The following is a 22,037-nucleotide window of genomic DNA, read 5'->3' on the forward strand; positions in this document are numbered from 1 at the left end:
TATTCTAAAGATTAAAGTCCTCTTACATTAGGAAGTTAGTAGATGTGGATGCCCTGTTTTTTAGTATACCAGATATTGTGGTATATATTTTCTCCAAATATAAATAGCCAGCTTCATTTGGCAACCACTACAGTTTATTCTCCACCCCTTCCTGAAAATGTTGTAAAATAATCTGTGCTGTCTTAATTCCTTTAGGACTACTGGATTACAGTTTGTTTTAATGATGTCAATGCAATAAGGATTTTTTCCAAACTGCTTCAGTATTCTATATGCTTCAAGTAAGCATTACCCAGAATTTTAAGAAGTTCATTGTATTGGAACTGGCCGTTTGTACGTCATGAAGTTATCCACCTCTATATTTGGATACAATCTATTTGTATTTCTTTATCCTTTGAATTTAGTTTGTTCTCCTCACTTGATGGTTCAGCATGCTTGGAACTTAAGTGACTTATGCAGTTGCCAGTATAGTCTGTCCTGCAAGTAATTTCAAAAGGATAGAAGAATTCCGGAACAAAGCTTTACTTACAGCACTGAGCTTACAGATATCATTCAGTATTTCAAGACTGAATCAAAAGGACATAGTTCCATGCTTGTTAGTTTATAATAGTTAAGTGATCTGCTAACCGATATTAAAGCTGTCGGAAAGAAATCTGACTGATTGTTCTAAACTCCATGTCTTCCTCCCTCTATAAATCAACTGGGGAATATCAGCTTTGGATTGCTTTGACACGCAGAAGTATCAACAGTCGAATAAAGATGTTTCACATGTTAAAGAAAATTAAGGTTCAGAAGATTGAAGTTGCCAGACAGGACAATACTAAATTGCCTTAGTGCATCATAAGTTTAATATAGTCGAGGGTCCACTTCCAACAAAGTTGTAGTTTCCTTGACTTTTTTTGTCATCCCTCATCTAGTGTTTATGTAGAAACGTGTGATTCATATTCTGAAAGACGTCTGGTCCAGCTGGATCAGCTATTTTTGTCCTACAAAGCTGTTTTCTATATTGGGTTCTTCGTGGAATTCTGCCGGTTACATTTTTAGCAGATGGGCCAGCTTCATTCTAGTTAGCTCTAAATGAAAAGCAATCGTCTCCCACCTCACTGCATTAAAGAAAGCTTTCACAAGAATTTGTTTCTTTCTCCTTTACCCCCTTCCCCTCCTCCTCATTCTCATCGACTTTACTTGACTCCACTGAAGCTCTCTGCTTGCCACATCCACATGCATGAGGGCAAGTTCTGTACAGCAGGTCATCTGTTATGCACATGTTAGGCCAAAAGCTAACCATGGAACGAATGGAAGATGCACTAACTTGCATGAATGCACGTACGTGGCAGTTGAAAAGGTTAGGAGCAGGACCAAAAAGTGCTGATGATATTTTTCCCTCTTCTCCAGGTGGTGAGTTTCGCATGGCTCAGTACTTCCAGGGTAATCTAGCTGGTTTGATGATTCGAACTGGTAAGATTGAGAGCAAGAAGGTGATTGACTGCTTGTACACGTGTAAAGAAGGATTGGACCTTCTGGATGAGAATCTTGACAATGGTGTAATGGTAAGAGGCTGTTGAGGTTGTTTCATTGGCAGCTTAAAGCAAGGAACTTTCGGTTGGATGAGATTTCACCCAGTTACACTTTCCTTAACAGCCTGTTCACCTTTCTCTCCTTTTCTCAAACTTGCACAGCCTTCAGCGGGTGCAATGGGTACATGATAGCTTTCCTAAGTGCGCCACTCTTCATCTGAGTAGACAGCTTATATAACCGGCTTGACTAGTGGAAAAATATTCCATTTGAAAGGAAACTATCTTTCGGATCAGCATCAATCCAATGAGTTTCCATTTGGTTGAAAGTCCCAAGCATTCAACCAAATCCGAGCAACTTTGGAATTGGTCTTTGCGTGTCCTAGCAAATTGACTTGATTATTCTGCATTCATTACATTCCAGTCAAAACATCTCTTTTTCCACTGTGTGATTTGTTGCAAAGACAAGCTTCTAGACCAATGAAATATTGCTGAGTAGGCAGATGTTAGTGATTAGGTGAATCAAGTCTGCTTTGACATGTCTTAACTGTTTTATTGATGAATGCTGTATTTTGGGAGGTTGTGACTTAAAAGCCATTCAGTTTCCTCACTATCCGTGTTCCACCAACTCTTAATCCCCAAATTATCCAGCTGGCAGGCCAATAATGATCTTAAGTGTTAACAGATGTTAGTTGAATGCATTCTGCAAGGACGGTTTTGTAAATTTCTCAGCTGCTGTTCTAACCATATAAACTTGTCCTAGGTTCACTTTAACCCCAGCCAGTCGGTGCTTGGTTTGGAAGGGGATGATCTTGAAAACTTTGACAAGAGTATGCAGCATGTGTCGTACCTTAATTCCCGTCAGTTTCCAACGCCTGGAATTAGAAGGTTGAAAATCACCACCACCTTGAAGTAAGTTCGATCCTTGAAACCAGTTCTGCCATTTACGACGAACCTAATTTTATTCAGTCACAACTTTGATTCACAAATTCTTGGTACCTATAATGATGACCTCACAGGTAATTACTGTCAACTGTGGTGCGTTTTATTATGTAGGTGCGTACAGCAGCTATTGTGCACATAGGTCCAACAGTCAGCCATGAGGTGAATGACCAATTTAAACTGAGAGGCTGTTGGCCAGAATACAATGAGAGAAACTCTCTTTTCAACTAGTGGATATTTCTTGTAGGAAGTGTATCCCTGGGTGACTTTCGCCTGAAAAACACCCACAAAGTTTTTGAAAATTTCTCCCCCCATCCAATATACCTTTCCCCTTCATAAAATGAAGGGGAAAGTTCATAAAAATTCATAAATTCTGATGGAATTTAGTCTCATCGGTACTATTATCTAAGTGATTTTGATCAGCCTGTCCAAGCAGTTTCCTTTACCATCAGTTCTATCCTGGGATCTTCAAGCATACTTTACCGCCACCTGTTTGTCTTGTCTGATATTGGCTGTCTCTACACCGAACCGTCTGTCTGAATTTCACACAGTCATTAACAGCTACATATTAGAAGACCTTTGACAGCAAGTTCTAATTGTTGGTAGACATTGAACTTCAAAAGTCTTGGGTAAAATGTACCTTATGTTCGAACAGTAACTCTGCAATTGATTATTTTTGTATTTCAGATGCTTCAATGAAGAGACATGCATAAGTGTCCCAGATGTGGAGGGTTATGTGATGGTGCTTCAACCCGATGAACCAAAGATAAGCGTGAGTGGCATTGATCATTTTGCACGAGCTGCTTCTGAATTTGTGAGCCACGAAGGTGTTCCATTGTTCCCAGAGCTCAAAATCGTCAGTACCATTACCCGAGAGGTGGAACCAGAGGGAGAGGATGAAGATGAGCCAACAGGTAATTCCTGCCAACTTTTTGAATTGATGCACCATTGTCCAACCAGGTGAAAAATAATTAGTACAGTAGCCCTACCAATGACCGTTTTCAATGCCATCCTCCATAAAACACCTGTTTTTCTCAATACCTGAACTATCTTAACATTACTTTATCACAGGAACAGTTTGAGAACAACAGCCAATTTAATTATGAAATGCTGCCTCTTTCCAGTGTTGGTACATAATGCTTGAAATCGCATGAGTTCCAAATCTGTGTTTGCACAGGCTGAGTCTTGCAGCTCCTGGTGTTTTTTTAGAAACAATTTATTTCAATAAAGCAATCTATTCTGGTTCAGTATAGTTTATTAAACCTTCCTGTCTCAAGAGCAGTTATGTTCTGGACTAGATTAATGCAAAATTAGATGATTGTTGAAGCTGTAATTAATGGTAGATCTAGTCCATGAAGCCCTTTGACAGAAAATTCTAGACATTGAACTTCAGTATCTCGTATACATTAATAATAATAATAATAATAATCCTTGCATTTGATATAGCGCTTTTCACGTCGGGAGGACGTCCCAAAGCGCTTCACAGAACACACTGTCAAGTGAATTGACTGTATATTTGTGGGCGAACGCGGCAGCCAATTGCGCACAGCAATGTCCCACAAACAGTCGTAGATTGAAAATGACCAATTTATTATTGTTTTTGGTTTTGGAGGGATTATTATTAGGCTCTGTGTGGAGTAAGGAAACTTGCCCAAGGTTTCGCCCTCTGCCTGGAATTGAATTCAGGTCTCTCACTTGCAAAGCGAGTGCTCTAACCACTGAGCTACAGGACTCCACATTTGGGGCAGACAGCTATTCTAAGCATCTGTTAACACCACTGTATTAATTGGCTGTAAGAAAGTATGGGTGGATCAAAGTTGGATGTGCCCGACAGTTTTTTTTAAGCAAGTGACTGACCAGCACAGTAATCATTGCATCTGAGGTCATGGGCTTGTTGTGTGCAGAATTGTATCCTGCTGCACCTTGGTATGTGCTTCACTTTGTTAATTGATGCTGTGGGAATTTTAATGTGGATCTTCAAGCCATAGCATATTGTATTTCTAGTGGTGAAAAACAATCCCATGGCTTCAAGCGTTTTACTGTGCTTCGTGTTTTTTATTGTTTCCAGTCCAAGAATCTATGGTGTCTGAGGAGATCATGCACAATCTGGATACTTGTGAGATCACTGTCCTTGGGGATGAGCTCAATCCAGAAGAGGAGACCTTGGAGGTTGATCAGTCTCAGCTCCAGCAAAGAGGCATGGAGACTAGTAACTCCTCTACCGGCATGACTGTCACAGGTGAGCATTAAGTGAGAATCTGATGACCTTATTCTACAAATACTGAGGGCTTTTCAGGGCAGGTATTTGCAAAGCCCCTAACCTCAAATTTCCTCTTTCTTACCCCTTCATTTCTGTCTTTAAATCCTGCCTAAAAATCTACCTTTTTATAATGTCACTATAATGTTCTAAAAACTTAGATTGTAGGAATCTGCTTGTCACTCATTTATTTTGACGTGCATAGGTGTTGACACCATGGCAAGCTATGAAGAGATGCTACATTTAATCCGTTACCGAAATTGGAACACCGAAACCCTATTTGAAAGGAAGTTCAAACTTGTTTGCTCAGAACTAAATGGACGCTATACCAGCAATGAGTTCAGCGTTGAGGTACTTTGAAACTTTAAAAAATAAAATGCACGAGAACCCATTACAACACATCTTTGACTGTGCCTTTCATAACACCCTTATTCCATCACCTCCTTCAATCTTGATGCTGCATATCTTCTCCGTAAAGTGGTTAGATAATAATAATCCTTGCATTTGATATAGGGCCTTATCACATCGTCGAGACGTCTCAAAGCCCTTCACAGAATATACTGTAAAGTTCATCCTGTGGTAACGCCTTGGGATGTCTTCCGCATGTGAAAGTCACTATATAAATGAAATTTGTTGTTGTTGAAAGGTGCTATTATAACTACAAGCTGGTCAAAGGGGAGATTCCTTTATACTAGTACCAACAGGATTTGAATAAGGGGCCTGAAACTCACTTATTCAATCTTAAGAGTTTAATATTATTGTACAAGCTTTGAACTCTTTTTTAATTTAAATTCTTATTGTACTGTTTTGATCATTTCAGGTCAATGTGATTCACACAGCTAATCCAGTGGAACATCCTAACCATTTAATGGCACAGCCACAGTTTGTTCACCCAGTTCACCATTCTTCAGTGGACTTGTCGGGACATAACCTGGCAAATCCCCACCCGTCCTCAGGTATCCGAAATTGTTTGAAATTAATTGTTCAAATACAAGTTGTTTTAAAATCTGTATACTTCGGGTTACAGCATTGAAAGAACTGACTTCAGAGATTGCGGTAGAATTGACATAAAATTGAAAATACAGGATTGATACCAGTTACACCATGTAACCAGCGCCAGGGGGATTTTGTTCTCATTCTTTTTTTTCAAATAAATTGCTCGCTGCTCAATGACAATACAAAGCACTGTTTGCAAGTTCTTTTTAGAAAATTCTAGTTTGGCGGGAATTGGTTAAACTTTGTTTTGGTGTTAAAGCACTCCGGGATGCTACCCCCGTGAAGGCCGCTGTAAAAATGCAAGTTGTTGTTCTTGAAGTCTGATTTGGGGGCGAGTCTTTTTCACACGATTGAAACTGCAGTTTATATTCAATGATTGTGGACTAGTTATAAGTTTTTTTAAAAAATATATTATTTTCCAGTGGTGCCCAGTGCAGCGACTATAGTTATTGTCGTCTGCGTCAGCTTCCTCGTCTTTATGATCATCCTCGGAGTTTTCCGAATCCGTGCTGCACATCAACGGACATTGAGTGACCAAGAAAATGGGAAGGAGAATGAGATGGACTGGGACGATTCAGCTTTAACTATTACAGTGAATCCTATGGAGGTAGTTTTTTTTTAATTATTCCCAATCACACCCGCTTAAGACAGTGACTTGATGAAGCAGAGAATGACTCTTGTTTAGTTGCTTAATCCTCTTCCTAGCCTTCAAATCCCTTTGTGATCTTGCCTCAGCTTTTTTCAGCAACCTCCTTCAGCCCTATTCTCCTACCTGTGCCCCTTGCCTTTCATCTACTGCATGTTCCTTACTCTTTCTGTCCCTTAGGCATTCAGCCACTGTTGTGTGAAACTCCTCAAGTCCCCTTGTCTTCATAGAATTATACAGCACAGAAGGAGGCCATTCAGTCCATAGTGTCTGTGCCAGCTCTTTGAAAAGAGCTATCCAATTCAATCCCACTCACCTGCGCTCTCCCCATAGCCCTGCAAACTTGTCCTCCCCAGATAATTACTCTTGTTATCGAATCAGCTTCCACCACCCTTTCTGGCAATACATTCCAGATCCAATCAACTCGCTGTGAAAAAATTTCTCATCACCTACCCTCTGTTTCCCCTAACAATTATTTTAAATCGGTATCCTTGGGTTACCAACCCACCCTCCAGTGGAAATAGTTTCTCCTTGTTCACTGCATCGAATCTCTTCATAATTTTGAAAACTTCTATTAAGTCTCCTCTTAACCTTCTCTGCTCCAAGGAGAATAATTCTAGCTTCTCTAACCTCTCCTGATAATTGAAGTCGCTCATTCTTGGTACCATCCTGGTCAATCTCCTTTGCACCCTCTCCAATGCCTTGACATCCTTCCTTAAAGTGTGGGGTCCAGAACTGAACTCAGTCTCTCGCTGAGGCCTAACCAGTGTTTCATAAAGGTTCATCATAACTTCATGACTTGTGTATTCTATGCCCCTATTTATAAAGCCTAGTATCTCGTATGCTTTTTAAAAGCTTTATCCACCTGTCCTGCCACCTTCAAAGATTTACTATATGACCCCCAGGTCTCTCTGTTCCTTCACCCCCTTTACGTTTGTACCATCAGCCTCTCCTCATTCTTCCTCCCAAAATGCATCGCTTAGCATTTCTCCATATTAAACTTCATCTGCCACGTGTCTGCCCATGTTACCAGTCTGTCTATGTCCATTTGCAGTCTATATGCTACTATCCTCCTCACTGTTTACTACTTTTCCTAGCTTAGTATCATCTGCAAACTTGGAAATTGTACTCCCAATGCCCAAGTCCAGGCCATTTATAAATCATTTGTCTTGTGCCTGCTGTCCATCCCTGCTTTCAAAACCCTCTTAAAAGTCTTGGTTTTTCTACTGTGCTGGGCCTTTGGCAAACACATTCACATTCCTCCTCATTTCCCCCCTGCTTTTTGTTGAGAAAAAAGTTCTTTGAGGGGTTCATGTTATGTGAAAGCTGCCGTGCACACAAGTTGTTGTAACGTTGATCTACAAATGTTCTGTACAACTCTAGACGTATGAGGACCAACATAGTAGTGAGGAAGAGGAGGAAGAAGAGGAGGAGAGTGAGGAAGGTGATGAGGAAGATGACATCACTAGTGCAGAATCTGAAAGCAGTGAGGAAGAGGAAGGTGAACAGGAAGACCAGCAGAATGTAAACCGACAGCAGCAACTTGAATGGGATGACTCTACTCTTACCTATTGATTTTTCCTGCTATCTGTTTGTGCTTTGAAGACTTCCCTCGTTGCCCACTCCATCTTACCTAAGGAACCATCTTGCACTTTTTCTTCATGTCATCTCAGATGAGTGACTCTTGGTAGACGAAACACATGAATTTCAGGACTGTCCTTTTTTTTTGCTCTAAGAGGCAGCTTCTTGCGTGTTTTTTTTTTCTGTTCTTCATTCAAAAGAGAAATTGCATTCAGTAGTGTTTGAAAGTTGCTTGGTTTTTGGCCTGGTCACCTTTAGATATTCTCTCTCTCTCTCTAGTGCATGTGGAAAACAAAAAGCGCAGAAAAAAGGTCAATTTATGTAGAGGAATAACAAGATTTTTAATATTTTGTAAATATATTGAAATTCTGTAATTACTGTCATTGTGGTAGTGAAAACGGGGATTGGACACAATAGAATTTGAAACGTGAGAAATGTAAAGAGACGATGTATCATTTATGTTGGCCTTTTGAGGCTTTGACGCAAATGTACTTGATATAATATTCTGGCTGTCATAAATAGACTTAATTTTGAACAAGTCATTACTGATGCTACAAAAAGTACTACTGTAATTTATATTTCAGAGCTAACTCTTTATGTAAGGGAAATGTGTAATTTTTTTTAGGCAATTTGAACTGCTTCACCGGCACAAACCTAGAGTTGCTATCGAAAAACCTTGTGTTCCTAAGCATGTAACATGCCCCGAGTTGTAAATCCATTCATCCTCAAGTTAATCGTAACTCTTAACTTTTAATTAAAATGAGAAAGTTGACATTTAACTATAATATAGATTGGCTACAACTTGGTATTGTGAGCCCATCAGTATGCACTGGGTGAAATGAGATGAAGCTGGCCCTATAGAGACTAACCAAAGGTAATGCTGTCTTTTTAAAATTGAGTTTTATGGTGATAGGTTATGAAGTCTCCACAAAGTGCAAGAATTTAATAGAAAACACTATTCAACGTTGTCCCTGTTGGATCAATATGCATTTTAGATAACTACTAGTAGCTCCTGTACATTAAACTGTACTGTAGTTTTAAGCTATTTGTTTACGTTTAGTAAACTTGGGTTTTATTTTTTCCTGGTTCTATTGTAGTTGAAATTGTACAAAGAAATTGGCTCATATTTGTGAATCATGTTTTTGTGGTGGTTTTAAAACTGTGCTCTGTCTGTTTTTTTAATTGAATTTCTATCTGATCTGAAAAATTTGCCGGAAGGTTATTTAAGAAAAAAGTACACAGCTTTTGAGTGTGAGGTGCACTGAGCAGGCCTGGCCAGCTAAACTGGTAATCGATTGAAATGATCAGGAAAGGTTCTGGGCAAAACGACTGAGCAAGGCAACAGCTCTTGCAGAATCACGTGAGGATGATAATTTTTGACTGTAAATAAATGTAATAGTAGGTCAACACTAGAAAAGATGAGGTGAATTGAGGCTTTCCTTTGGAAGGCCCGGTGAGAGGTGCAAGTAATCTCTGGGCTCTTGTATCTCTAATCCCTAGACCACATGCTACTTGGAATCCCAAACTTGCTAGAAAATAAGGATATTTGGTGGGAAAATTCCAATGGGTTTAGGATGTTTGAGCCAAAAGAGAAGATTCAGTTCTTCTGATCTAAGAAGACATGGTGAATTTCCAGGCCTGATTTGCTTAGAGTGAACCTTGGAAATGGAGAACGTGTAAGATATGGACTCACTTATAGGGAGCAGAGGATGTAGTTGAGGATTGTCTGTTGTTGAAGCAAACTGAAAAGGCTGGCGTCCCAAAGGAAACTTGATGTAGGCCCCCCCCCCCCCATTAACTGCTACATGACGGTGGAGCTGGGGGTCTCCCCCCCCATAAAGAATGCTACATCAATGACGGCTTCAGTAAATGCTATTCTGGCCCTGTGACTAAGAAATTAAGTCATTACACTGGCTACACTGAAAATGCACTTCTTTAATTAAACGTTGCTAGCCTTCAACAGAGTTGAGTCTGTTTTGTAATGGGCTTTCCAAGAGCTTGTCTGACTTTATGGCTAATAAGCCACACAGACCAATTGGCATTTTGTTTCTCACTGAGCCGTCAAGTTTACTGACTACGTTGACGCCAGGATTTTTAACGAAGGACTTTAACTGGGGGAAGGACAGTTGTGAAAATTTGTGTGCTGCTAAACTAGTACTAATAAACATTTTTAAAGTAGTTTGAGAGTTGTTTTCCAGTTGACATCCAGATGCCTGAAATTTCATCTTGTCCCAGCCTTAAAAGACCATTGTGTTTAATATTCAAGGTCATGCAGAATTTTGGAGAAGTCTTGTATTGGAAGCGGGTCTTCCACCGTTCATAAAAGACCTGTGGGAAATCAGTTTCCCGCTCAAGACTGAATTTAAGAATTTTCCAAAACGCTGGAGGAACCTAAATGGTAAGGCATTGAGGATTGGACCAGATGAATTTTGGGTCTGGGACCAATTAAAGGTTCTTACCTAATTGGAAATTCCAGACACAATGCACTGTACAGAGAATGCCATTAAATCAGATTTTTGCCAATCTTATCTGATTCTGTACATGATGACATTGGATTCCCAGTTTTGGGCCACAGTTAAATTCTCGAAGCCAGGTCTGCTTTTCTGCATCGTGCTTCTGGGCAGAAACATGCAATTGAAACTGGATTGAGATGAGCGGATTGGGAGTGCCTTTGCCTTTCACAAATGACATAACTGTTAATGATGCACATTCAAGAAGTGGAGTAGTTTGCGAATAATTATTTTGTAACTTTAAATTGTAGATTTCTTAACAATGGGGAATATGGTTTTACTTGAGTTTTTTTCTGTCAAGTTAAGGAAAGTAATAGTTTTATCAAAGGTGGAAACTTTTAAATCCTATGTTTTAAAGTATTTGTCTGACATAGATGTCTTGTGATCATGTTGTGTATAAGACTTGAAGTCGATCCATGTATTGTCAACGTTGATAATGTATTAGGCTTAAAGGCTACGTTAAAAGCTAATAAAGGTGTAATCTTGTTAAATTGTATGTAGCCAATATGGGTATTACTTGCAGATCTGTATATGGTAGGTCAATTTGAACGATCTTTAAGCAACAATAAATTTCCAATCGTAAATACATAGTAGTGTGAAAGTAGTGTTGGGACTTGGTATAGTGTGTACATGAAAAAATAATTTGACTTTTCTTTCTTCGCCTTCCCTTTCCTGTTAACTTACTTAGACTACAGATAGGTTGAAGCCAATCGAGGAAGGAGTGCATCTCACCTGAGTGTTCGTTTGAACAGGAACTTCGAGAAGTCCCTGATCTTATAGGATGAGAAGGCATTTTTAATTTAAAAAAACAGGTGCATACTTAAGGGAGAAGAGAACAGAGTGGAAAAGGAGGGGTTGGGAGCTCATGTGAAGTATATATACTGGTACAGATCAGTTGGGCCAAATGTATCCCTCCGCGTAACTATGTGAAGGTACATTGTACATCTTAATTGATGTCTGCGTGTGAACGGCCAAATGGAATGTTTTGGTCAGTGAAAGAATTGACAGTCTTTGTGCTGGATATGTGTTGGCTTTTTTTTTAAGTTGACCGTGTAATTTTATCCTCTCACCACTAAATGGGGCTGTGCGCCCAGAATATTGGATGGCGCAGACTTGCACAATTTGTATGAACTCGTTTAAATCTTCTCCTCCGTTGGTGAACTAGAATTGTGGAGTTTCATGCCTGTACTTGAAGGGGACGGTTAGCCTCCCATCAGATCCTGATTGATGTGGTGTAGATTTCCCTGATTGATTCTTTTCAAACATTTGGGGTGGATTTTGCGATGAACACGGTTCCTGCCTCTTTCCTCATGAATGACCAGGTGATACAGAATTTTTTTTAGGACAGAAGGCATTGAAGATTGCCCTGATAATCCACACTAGACTGGCAAACTTTTTTTTCAGATGCTGGCGTTGAGCAGTGCCTGTTTGATCTTGCTCCCTGCACTCGAAGGACCACATGGACGAGATAGCAGGTCAGCCTCTGTTTTCATTGTGACAGTGTAACTATTGAACGCATCAAGATCTTTCATCTGCAGTAATACATTAGTATAGAGTAGCGCCTTTCCATGTTGGGAGGACGACCCAAAGCTCTTACGAATTATGGTAATAACTCGCATAAATCTAATCTGTATAAATTGTATGATCGCCTAAATCATACATCTGCCCGAGTCCAGTTCAAGAGTTTATACTGTATTCTATGTAAGTTTGACATAACTCATAATAAATATTAAATGTATGGTCCCAACTGATACAACTTACGTGAGGTTTACTGCACTGTAAAGTGGAGTGACTGTGTTTTGTGGGCAGCTCACAAGTCCCTTGCAAGAGGAACAAGCAATAATCCCTGAATTTTGAACAGGGCTTCCACGAACCCAGTTGGAAAGAATAATGGGAGGGCAGAGGGAACGATTGGGTTTCCACAAAATATTTATTGAAAATACAATGTTGCCAAACGGCTCCAGTCAACAAAACTGCTGAAAGTCATTATTGCTCAATACAAGACTTAAGTCCCGGTTTCCTCCCTCGAGCCTGTCTGCTGAACGCACTGACCTAGGCGGGAATCTGATGGCTGCACAAGGACCTCGCTGACAAGATCCTGCAGTGCGTCAAGTGTTGCAGCAGAGCTCAATCCTTGTCTGCCATCCATCCACACGTGTGCCCTTGAGGTGTCAGCTTGGCTTCAATCAGTTGTACTCTTTCGACCTCAGGAGCTCATGGGTTCAAAGCCCCATGTCAGGACTTTGAGCTGATAGTCTAAAATGGTGCTCCCAGTGCAGTGCTGTGGAGTGGGAGGGGGCAGCCCATCGGGTGAGAGGTTTAATCCAAATGGTTTGAATGTCCGAAGAAGAGGCAGGTGCTTTTAAGGCCTTCTCTGAAGGACTGGTACCCCTCCCAACTATGCAGATCTCCCCTCACCCGCCCCATGACTGCAGTGTAATTGACTGGACACTAGATTTTGAGCTCCAATCCCAATTTAGGGCTTGAATCTGCAATCAACTGAGCCACGTGCAAAGACTCGCACCTTCAATCTCGTGCTCCAGAATTCAGTCATTGGGTATCAAGGGAAGTCTGCTGGATGTGCGTGTGTGCGCGTTTCTTGTTAGCTCTTGACAAGAGGGGAGGATGGATTTAGACCGGGACCAGTGAAAGGAGATGATTCGGGAAGGGGTGGGGGTGGAAAGAGTACACAAACCCTCTTTTTAAGAAGTTATAACTCAACATGGGAAAACAGTCTTAACGATTGAAACAAAATAATCACAATTAATTTCCAACAGTGTCTTAAGTGTTTTGCTATACATTTCACAACTGGCATGTAAACAATTCTTTGTTGCTACATCTTTAAAACATCTGCAGTGCCGCCGGTCTTACGATTCAGTGCTTCTGAACAAAGTACAGCATCTTATTCTCTCATTAAAACATATTAAGTGTTAACAGCGTCACAACTTGAGAGCGAGCTGCTCAGCCCCAACAGCATAATGATGCAGAATTCAACCCAGTTTCACACGGGATAATTGGGGCGCGAGCCTGTAAGTAACTCAGAGGTCACATTGATGCCAACGTTTGAAATGGCAAAAGTTTTATCAATACAAAGTATATTCCCTTCCCCCCCCCCCCCCCCAACCCCACACCCAGTACCTGCCTTGAAACCAACACGTTACCATTCTATTTCTTTCAAAAGTACTCACTGGTTTGTTAGTGAAAAGGGACAGTGAGTTCTGTTACGCAAACTATCATTAGGCCACTCGCGAAAAACTGATCCGTACCATAGTGACTTGTGACTGACTACAGTGAGGAAATGAGAGATCTGGCATGTATCGCAATGCAATCAGCAGAGATAGCACAAGAGCAAAATGAGCTGATCAACGATGGGAAACCGCTACAAACTCCCTCCCATCCAATTGTGGGCAAAACCCATCTGAAACGGGAGTGATAAAGCAAGGGTCTTGCTTTTGGTCCATGAGCTGTGATCAGAGTCAGACCAGAGTGGGTGGGTGCACGCAAAGCAGGACATCCTGCATATTGCATATACAGTGCACCCGCAAGTCCTGCTTTACCTATATGTGAGCTTGTGCGTTTGCACACTGTCTTGCTGTACATAAGGCGCGCGCACACATACTTTCCATCAACTGGGGTTACTGGATAGCGATTGGAGTTGGGAACTCTGACTACTTGTGTATGCCTTCTTTCACTTTTTCCCCTCTTCTCCCACGCCAAAGCCCAGCCCAGGCTCAGTGAGTCCAATTGTAATGCCATCCAGCCTTACATCAGCGCGGGGCAGCTGACTTGAAGCAGGACCCTACTGACCTGTGAAACTCACTCACTGAATTCCACACCTGGGGAACTGTTTTAGAGTCACTTTTCCATTGAATCGGGTGAAGTGGTGCCGTGTGGTTTGGATAATGTGTACACGGGCCTCTTGCTGCACTGGCCCACACCACTGTCCATTACCTGACTCTGCCTCAGCATCCCCAAGTATCAACCCTAAGTAGAGCATGTATCCCACACGCAGAGGCTTCAGTCTGTGTCTGGGGTACAGAGTGGGGGGGGGGAGAGTTTCTCTCTCTCTCGAGCTGGCAACTGTTCTGGTAAAAGAATAGAATCTTTACGATTCCAAACACATACTCAGGGAAGGTGAAAATCCCAGTCGTTTATTTTTAAGGACATGAGGGATTAGACGGCTCCAGCATAGCCCACTCGTAATCGTAATTGTCCAGCAGCAGCGCTAAGATATAAAGGTCAGTGTTCGGCAGGCGGTATCTCTCCTATTAAAAACATTTTTTTAGTTAAGAAAAAAAGTCCCTTTTAATAGTTGTGCAACTACCAGTTTTACCTGCACAAAGACGAGAGGTTAGTGGATGCAATATTAATGAAGATCATTAAACTTAAATGGTCTGACTGAATCTGGCTGTACAGCTGGACATAGTGACCGAGTTTAGCTGTTTTACTAACGAGAGCGATAATTGTACAAATAAAAAGGAGGCAGCTGTCTCTGCAGCGGGTTAATAATTTCTTTGTGACTTTTCATACGACCTGACTGGGTGGTCAACTCAACTTGATAATGGCTCAGACGCTGGAATGTTGTTGCGTGGCTGTTGCTTTGGCGACCGATTGTGTTATTCATGGTTTTGAGTCGTTGGTCTCTCCTTCCGAGGCGAGGGCTGGCCTGGATTTTTTTGTTAAACGTGCCACAGGCAGGAACAGTGCGAGACGGGTTCGTAGCAGATCCCAGCCCGGGAACGCTTATTAAGCACCATCCCCGGGTAGAAAATGTTAGCGAGCCAGAAAGGTATTGTGAAAAGGACGAACACTTGTTTTTAAACATTTAAGAAAAAAAAAGAAAATACAAAATTAATGTACGACACATTTTAAAATTACTGATGACGTGCATTTAAAGTAGCTTAAGAGCTCAGACACTACCACTACCCCCACCTCCCCACCCACCCACCCTCTCCAATTCTAAATCTTTACTTGACTTGGGTGGAAATCTCCTAAAATTAGTCCATGTTATAAAATCTCCCTCGCTGGGCATGGCGATGTAATGAAGGCCGACAGTGAGAACTGATGCCCAGCTCTGCCCTCAGTCGCTGGTGTCGACTAGCACGGTTAACAATAATGCTGGCATCTTGTGAGGCGGAGCTGAACATACTCGTATATTTCAAACAACAACATAGAGCCCCTCGCGCGGTGCAGCAGCCCAGCGCTTCATTTGAAATCTCAAGTTAAAGGGCCAGTGTCGATCTCTGCACATACCTGTTGCGAGAGCACTCAATACAGACAACACGAGGGACAAGCGATACAGCTCAGGGGTCGTCTTTGCCTAAAAGGTAAAGAATAAACTTAGAGAGATTTAATACTGAAGTCCAAACGTCTACAGTTATAGTAATTTGTTGTTCTGCTTGTGTTGTTTTGCCTATTTCTGGGTGGCCCGAGCCTCTGTATTCAGTGATACGCAAATGTGTCTGACAGCAAGTTCTGTGCTGTTTGCTTTGCATTTCATATTGATGTGATTGGAGTCGAAGCCTCAATGCAACTGGGACAACCTATTTTTACTCTGAGTGCCCTCTCCTGTCAGGATAAATGCAGTCAATGGGTCCTGGATCTGTGTGCGACAGATCAGAGCGGGAGAGGCCACTGTTAAGGGATGTTGAATTCAGCCCAGATGAATGGAGCTCTTCTTCCCACTGACTGCGATCAGCCTAACACTGTTTCCTATTGTGAGCTGTGTGAAGCAAAGCTGTATTATAATAATAGTCCTTGCATTCGATACAGAGCCTTATCACGTTGTTGAGACATCTCAAAGCGCTGGTCAGGTCATTTAACGTCCACCTGAACAGGCAGATAGTCCCTTGGGTTAATGTCTCAGAAAAAATATATAGCAAAACTCAAAAGTCTGATCTGTATAAATTATCTAAGTGGTACATCTACCCATATTTGACATAACTCATACTTTGCATAAGTCATATTAAATGTATGGTCCCAACTGATTTGACTTATGTGAGGTTTAGTGTATGCGTATGTGTACAAAAATATTCATATATATATATATGTGTGGGAAAAGGAACTTACACATTCAGGAGCAGTAACAGTGAAGGCAATTGTTAGCATTCCCTGTGCAAAAGATGCTACTCCAAACACGTGGAAAGCCACTTTCACCTCCCGAGGCACTGGGTCCATCAAAGTCAGAACAACTGTAAACCCTAAAGGAATGAATTTCACCAAAAGTATCAGTCGTTGACTCCAACAACAACAACTTGCATTTATTTAGCGCCCTTCACACAGGGTCATGTCCCAGAGCGCTTTGTGAACATGAATTCCTTGCATAACATGTTGGTTACATTGAGATCTCCCTCAGCTCATGCTATAGACGTCTTAACGTCTCATCCAATATTTAACACACATTTCATGTTACAGCACTGACCACATAGCAAACATAGGAAGAGGCCATTCAGCCCAGCCCGTTCCACTATTTTATTAGATCTTGGCAGATATTTTAAACCCACCCACTCAACCCCATAATGCATTAATACCCTTCCTTCTGAAATAAAAATAATGAATCCTAGCATTTTATATTGCTCCTTGGCAAGTCGTCAAAATAATTTCAAAGCACTTCGCAGGATTTTCTGATGGTGTAATGACTGTGTATTTGGAAGCCGCGTTTTCTGCGAATGCTTAACAAAAAGACCCTCCAAATTTCAGGCCCTGTTTAAGAATTTCCTATGTTTTTTAGGGGGGGATGGGGAGGGCTTTAAATTTGATCTTGTAGGTCAAGAGGTGGGATTTCACCCACAAAATACATTTTACAGTATATCCTGTGAAGCGCTTTGAGACTTCTGGACGACGTGATCAAATGCAAGGACTGTTATTATTTCGGGACTGCAGTGCTGGGGTTGTTGTGCCTACCTGTAGCCCAGTACAAAGCTGAGCCACGTGTCTTACCTGTCATGAGGAAGGTAAGGACGATGAAACTGGTTAGGTTCCTGAGGAGGGGTTGCTCACAGTAACGCGATGACTTTGGTCTGAAAGATCAAGAGTTTGGTAGGGGGGGGGGAAACAGTGGGCAACTGAGTTTTTGCTCCAGATAATTCAGCTCATTTCCAACCAGCGCTCTGGCTGACAATCTCTTCCTCCCCCTCCCACTCACCAAGACGTCTCAAAGCGCTTCACAGAATATACTGTAAAATGGATTGACTTGTGTATTTCGTGGTCGAAACGCGGCAGCCAATTGCGCGCAGCAGCGTCCCTCAAACAGTCATGGATTGAGTGACCAATTTATTAATATTTATGTGTTTTTTTTTAAAGGGATTATTACCCCCAGCAAGTGATCCGCCAATCGACTAGCAACCAGGTTCCTACCTACTGCTTGGCAAACAGACGCGTGTGGAGTTAGGAAACATGTCTAAGGTTTTGTCCCAGCTGGGAATCGAACCCAGGTCCTCTTGCTTGCGAGGCGAGTGCTCTAACCAATAATACGCTCTACAGGACTCCCAACATTTTCCGACCAAGTCTTGGGGAATGGGGTGGGGGGGGGTGGGGCGGGGGGAGGAGGATCCTGGTTAAAGTTTTAACTTACCGGAACAGTACAAAGAGCTGAGGAACGAGAAAGAAAGTCACAACTAGAACCACGAGGATCTGACTGGAAAGGAGCAAAACAGGTAACGGTTTTAGGTAAAAATCACACGTCGCCATGATTGTAAAATAGAAAATGTCTCACCTTCTTTCCTCTATTTGCCGCCTTCCCCCCACCCCACCAATTGCAATTGCCTCATACCTCCACACCTCCTACAGCCAGAATGCCTCATTTGACGAAAGCTATTTGACTTCTATTTCACTTGCTATCTCTCTCTCTGCCTTTAATGCAAAAAAAAACATTGTGTTTCTTGAACCCCGCATTTCATCGGTGTCTTTAAATCTTACGTTACCGTAAGATAACTTGTCAAGCGCTCTGGGACGCTAAGGAGCGCTGTATAAATGCAAGTTGTTGTTGTTGTTCCCACGGTTGCAAACAGCAAACAAGAACTTGGGACTGTGTGAGGAGTTTTTCTTCTTTCTGTTCTCGTGTGTAATGTTTCTCTCACTCTGGACTTGTTTCCCCTCAAAAACCTCAAGCCCTGGGGAGTGCTCAGGGAATGCAGTTGTGGTTGCTGGCACTGAAAGTGCTGAGATATACAAATGGAGAGAGAGAGAGAAAGCTTTATTAGAATCTCCGAGGACAGAAACGCAAGCCCTGCATTTTCCCATCGCCTCCCGCTGGCTATCGTTTGGATTCCCAAACCCCTGATCTGCCCCCCAAAAAACTTGGGAATATCAATAAAATCACTTGCGCTGATCACTGCTTGGCTGCCGCGTTTCGCCCACAAAACATGCAGTCAATTCACTTCACAGTATATGCTGTGAAGCACTTTGAGACGTCTCGAAGACGTGATAAGGCGCCATATCAAATGCAAGGATTGGCTTGGGGTCATTGTTAACCGTTCCAAGACACTGCCTCGCGCGAAGGGCGTTATATAAATGCAAAGTCGTTGTCATTATGTACTTCAGATCCCTGAGAGATACTTACAATCTCAGTCTGCTGCGTTTAGGCAGCCTTCTGCTCAAGTGATAGGCGGTGTGGGCCAGGCAGTAATGCAACATTGTCCAGCCAGTCTGTCCTTAAACACCTAAAACAGTGAAGCAAAAGGCCAAAGCAATGGCCCGGACAGTCCCACCAGTATTTCTCAGAATCACAGCCCTGCAGCAACACGCGGCGAGTGAGTGAGTGAGTGCGGAGAGAGGTGGAGGGGACACGAAAGAAAGAAGAGCCAAAAACCCCAGCAGGCAGAGAGAGTCTGGTGATATGGGGAGGAGGAGGAGGGGGGGGGGGGGAGCTGCGTGTGGACCAAGGTTTGGGAATCTGCTCCCATGAGCCGTGTGCGTTCTGCTGAGAGCCTCCCCTCGGGATTAAATACGCGTTAGCCTGGCTCAGTGGGCAGACCAGTCACACTGAGGGCGGGGAACCCTCCCACTCAGCTCCTGTTAACCTTGCAAGCCAAAGCCCCAACGGGGAGATTGGTTCCTCGACAAGCAGCGGGAGGGAAAGCTGGCCGGACAGTGATGTCCATGGCCAGCGGTGTGGTTTTGGCTGGATTGACTCCAGCTCTGAGAGGCGAGTGACCGAACCACTGAATTCCACACAGACACAGCCACAAGCCCTAACATCAGCCACAGCCTCTCTTCTTACCTGTGGATTGTGATGGGAGTTTAACAACATTAGTTAATGAGTTGGTGTTTGAGATCTTTGTGGTCTCCTAGCGACAGAGGACGCTGAGGGGGGGGGGTGGGGGGGGAATTAAATATCCTGTGACAAAACTAATGATCTGATCCTTCCTTTTTTCCAACCCCCACCCAAAAGAAGCTCCAAAAATCCTCTTCTTCCTCCCCCCCCCCCCAACCCCACCCCCAAAAATGTCCAATTCAATAGAAAAAGACATTTATTTGTCGAATGATTTTTTTTATATTAAACAAATTATGGTTTCAAATTTTATTTTTTTTAAAAAACCACTATCTGTGCTTCACCCCCACCCCCACCCCCCCTCCCGCACACACACCCCCCAAAAAACAACGTCCAATTAAATCGAAAATAATTTTTAGAAAAACACTTTGTCAAATTATGTTTTTTTACTTTTTTTAAAAAAATATGTATTTTGATTTTTTTTACAAAAAACTCCACATCTGACCCCCCCCCCCAAAAAAATACCCTCAAATCACTGTGAACGGAACTGCAAGTGAAAATGATGAGAAATAGTAACATCTGTAAAGTGCAGAAACAACAACAGCGACAACTGGATTTTACTGGTAAAAAAAATTGGTCTGTTTTTCAAAAAAAAAGCTTTTTTTTATTAAAATTAAGTAAAATATTTTTTTTTTGGGGGGGAGGAGGGGGGTAACTTTAGATGCCGTTTAGATATTTTAGCCATTGATTCTCTCTAACAACCAGTTTGTCTGGACATTTTCTGACTTATTTCAGTGAAACAGACTTCACACTCCCTTCCTCCCCCACTCTCTCTCTCTCTCTTTCTTCCTACCACTCTATTCCTCCCCCACCCTTTCCCTCTCTATTCCTCCCCCCCTTTCTCTCTATTCCCCCCCCTCTCTCTCTCCCCCACCCCTTCCTTCCTTTATTTCTCCCTCTTTCTCTCTCCCTCTCTCTAATTCCTCCCAATCTCTCTTTCTTCCTTCCCCCTCTCTCCTTTCCTTATCCCCCCCCCCCCCCCCACACCCCCCCACACACACACCCTCCCCCCTCTCTCTCTCTCTTTCTCCCTATTTCTCTCTCTGGTTAGTAAATCAAATGGCAAATTGTTATCAAACAATATACAATAACAAAACAAAACGTATCCCCAACACATAACAAACAAATCACATAGTAAATACCAGTTGGTGGGGGGGGGTCAGAGCTGCCCTCAGTGTCTGCACAGCCTCCTGTACGCCACGTTAATTGCCTCTGCACTTTTCACCACCACGAAATTGGCGACGAGGAGGAAAATGAGAAGGAAAATGGCCAAAGACTGAGCAATCACTTTCAGCATCTTCTCTCTCTCTCTCTCTCTCTCCCTCTCTCACACTCTCTCTCTCTCTCTCTCTGCAACTCACTCTCAGTGAGGCTGAGCTTCTCTCTTTCTCTCCCCTCTTTCCTCCCTCTCTCTCTCTCTCCTCTCCCCTTCTCTCTCTCTCTCTTTCCTCCCTTCTCTCTCCTCCCTCTCTCTTTTCCCTGCCCCCTCTCGCTCTCTCTCTCTCCCTCTTCTCTCCTCCCCCCCTCTCTCCTCCCCTTCCCCCTCTTATCCCTCTCCTTTCTCTCTTCCCACCCTCCTCTCTTTCATTCCTTCTCTCACATAATAGATTCCATCTCTCAGCATTTGATCCACAACCCATATTTTCCCTTTGACACCATCTCCAGTTTCTGGTCCAGTTTCACATTTGGGGCTGAAACCAAAACACTTTAACTCTCATGTTTTATTTGCTGTAACACATTCACTCTCATTCTTTGCTGTAACACACAGACAGACACACACACTCACACTCCCTCTCTCACACCCCCCATTTGCTCTCAATTACTCGCTCTGATCCACACTTGGTTCTCTTCTCTCACCACTCAGTCACTCTCTCTCTCCCACTCTCACACACTCTGCTGCTCCAATCTTTTTTTTCCACTTTCTCTCCCTCTCTCATTCCCTTGTAAATTAAGATTTTAGTTTCTCTCTGATGCAGACTTGCTCTATTGTATCTGTCTCTGTCTCTCCTCCTCTCCCCCCCCTGTCTTGGCCAAGTTAGAGAGGCAGGTTTTTGAATGTGTTTTCTGTTTCATGAAGAGCTCTGAGCCTTTCAATGGACAATCACCATTGCAAACATTGCCAGATCATTCCAATGTCACGACCCTCAGTGTATAAAGAAGAGATGTATGTGTGTGTAAAAGAGAGAGAGAGAGCTCCAGCTTGTGTGTGGGTGGGTGGGAGAATTATTATAATAATATTAATAATCCTTAAATTTGATATAAAGCCTTAGCACTGTAATTGACTGTGAAGCGGATTGACTGTTTTGTGGGTGAAATGTGGCAG

The 22,037-nt window shown here is 42.5% G+C and overlaps 2 protein-coding genes across 7 annotated transcripts in view; one reads left to right on the forward strand and one right to left on the reverse strand.

The window, feature by feature from the left end:
* Nucleotides 1–11,027, forward strand: part of clstn1 (calsyntenin 1) — a 34,149-nt gene extending 23,122 nt beyond the window's left edge. For all 4 annotated transcript variants that reach the window (XM_042343506.1, XM_042343508.1, XM_042343507.1 and 1 more), the window contains 8 exons: nt 1,393–1,547; nt 2,275–2,423; nt 3,141–3,367; nt 4,522–4,692; nt 4,916–5,061; nt 5,531–5,666; nt 6,129–6,313; nt 7,736–11,027. In XM_042343506.1, coding sequence (XP_042199440.1) covers nt 1,393–1,547; nt 2,275–2,423; nt 3,141–3,367; nt 4,522–4,692; nt 4,916–5,061; nt 5,531–5,666; nt 6,129–6,313; nt 7,736–7,927 — 1,361 coding nt within the window. In that variant the 3' untranslated portion in view covers nt 7,928–11,027. The remainder of the gene's footprint in view (nt 1–1,392; nt 1,548–2,274; nt 2,424–3,140; nt 3,368–4,521; nt 4,693–4,915; nt 5,062–5,530; nt 5,667–6,128; nt 6,314–7,735) is intronic.
* Nucleotides 11,028–12,354: 1,327 nt separating this feature from the next.
* On the reverse strand, nt 12,355–21,139 carry LOC103184236 (uncharacterized). 3 transcript variants are annotated; one of them, XM_042343482.1, is made up of 7 exons: nt 20,857–21,139; nt 19,004–19,103; nt 18,017–18,079; nt 17,383–17,462; nt 16,513–16,643; nt 15,697–15,763; nt 12,355–15,253 (listed from the first exon to the last, which is right to left on the reverse strand). In XM_042343482.1, exons 2-7 carry the CDS (start codon nt 19,075–19,077, stop codon nt 15,123–15,125), a joined length of 546 nt encoding a protein of 181 aa, XP_042199416.1. In that variant the 5' UTR covers nt 19,078–19,103; nt 20,857–21,139; the 3' UTR covers nt 12,355–15,122.
* Nucleotides 21,140–22,037: the final 898 nt, after the last annotated feature.

Source organism: Callorhinchus milii, unplaced genomic scaffold (genome assembly GCF_018977255.1).
Source record: "Callorhinchus milii isolate IMCB2004 unplaced genomic scaffold, IMCB_Cmil_1.0 Scaffold24, whole genome shotgun sequence".
Classification (NCBI taxonomy): Eukaryota; Metazoa; Chordata; class Chondrichthyes; order Chimaeriformes; family Callorhinchidae; genus Callorhinchus; species Callorhinchus milii.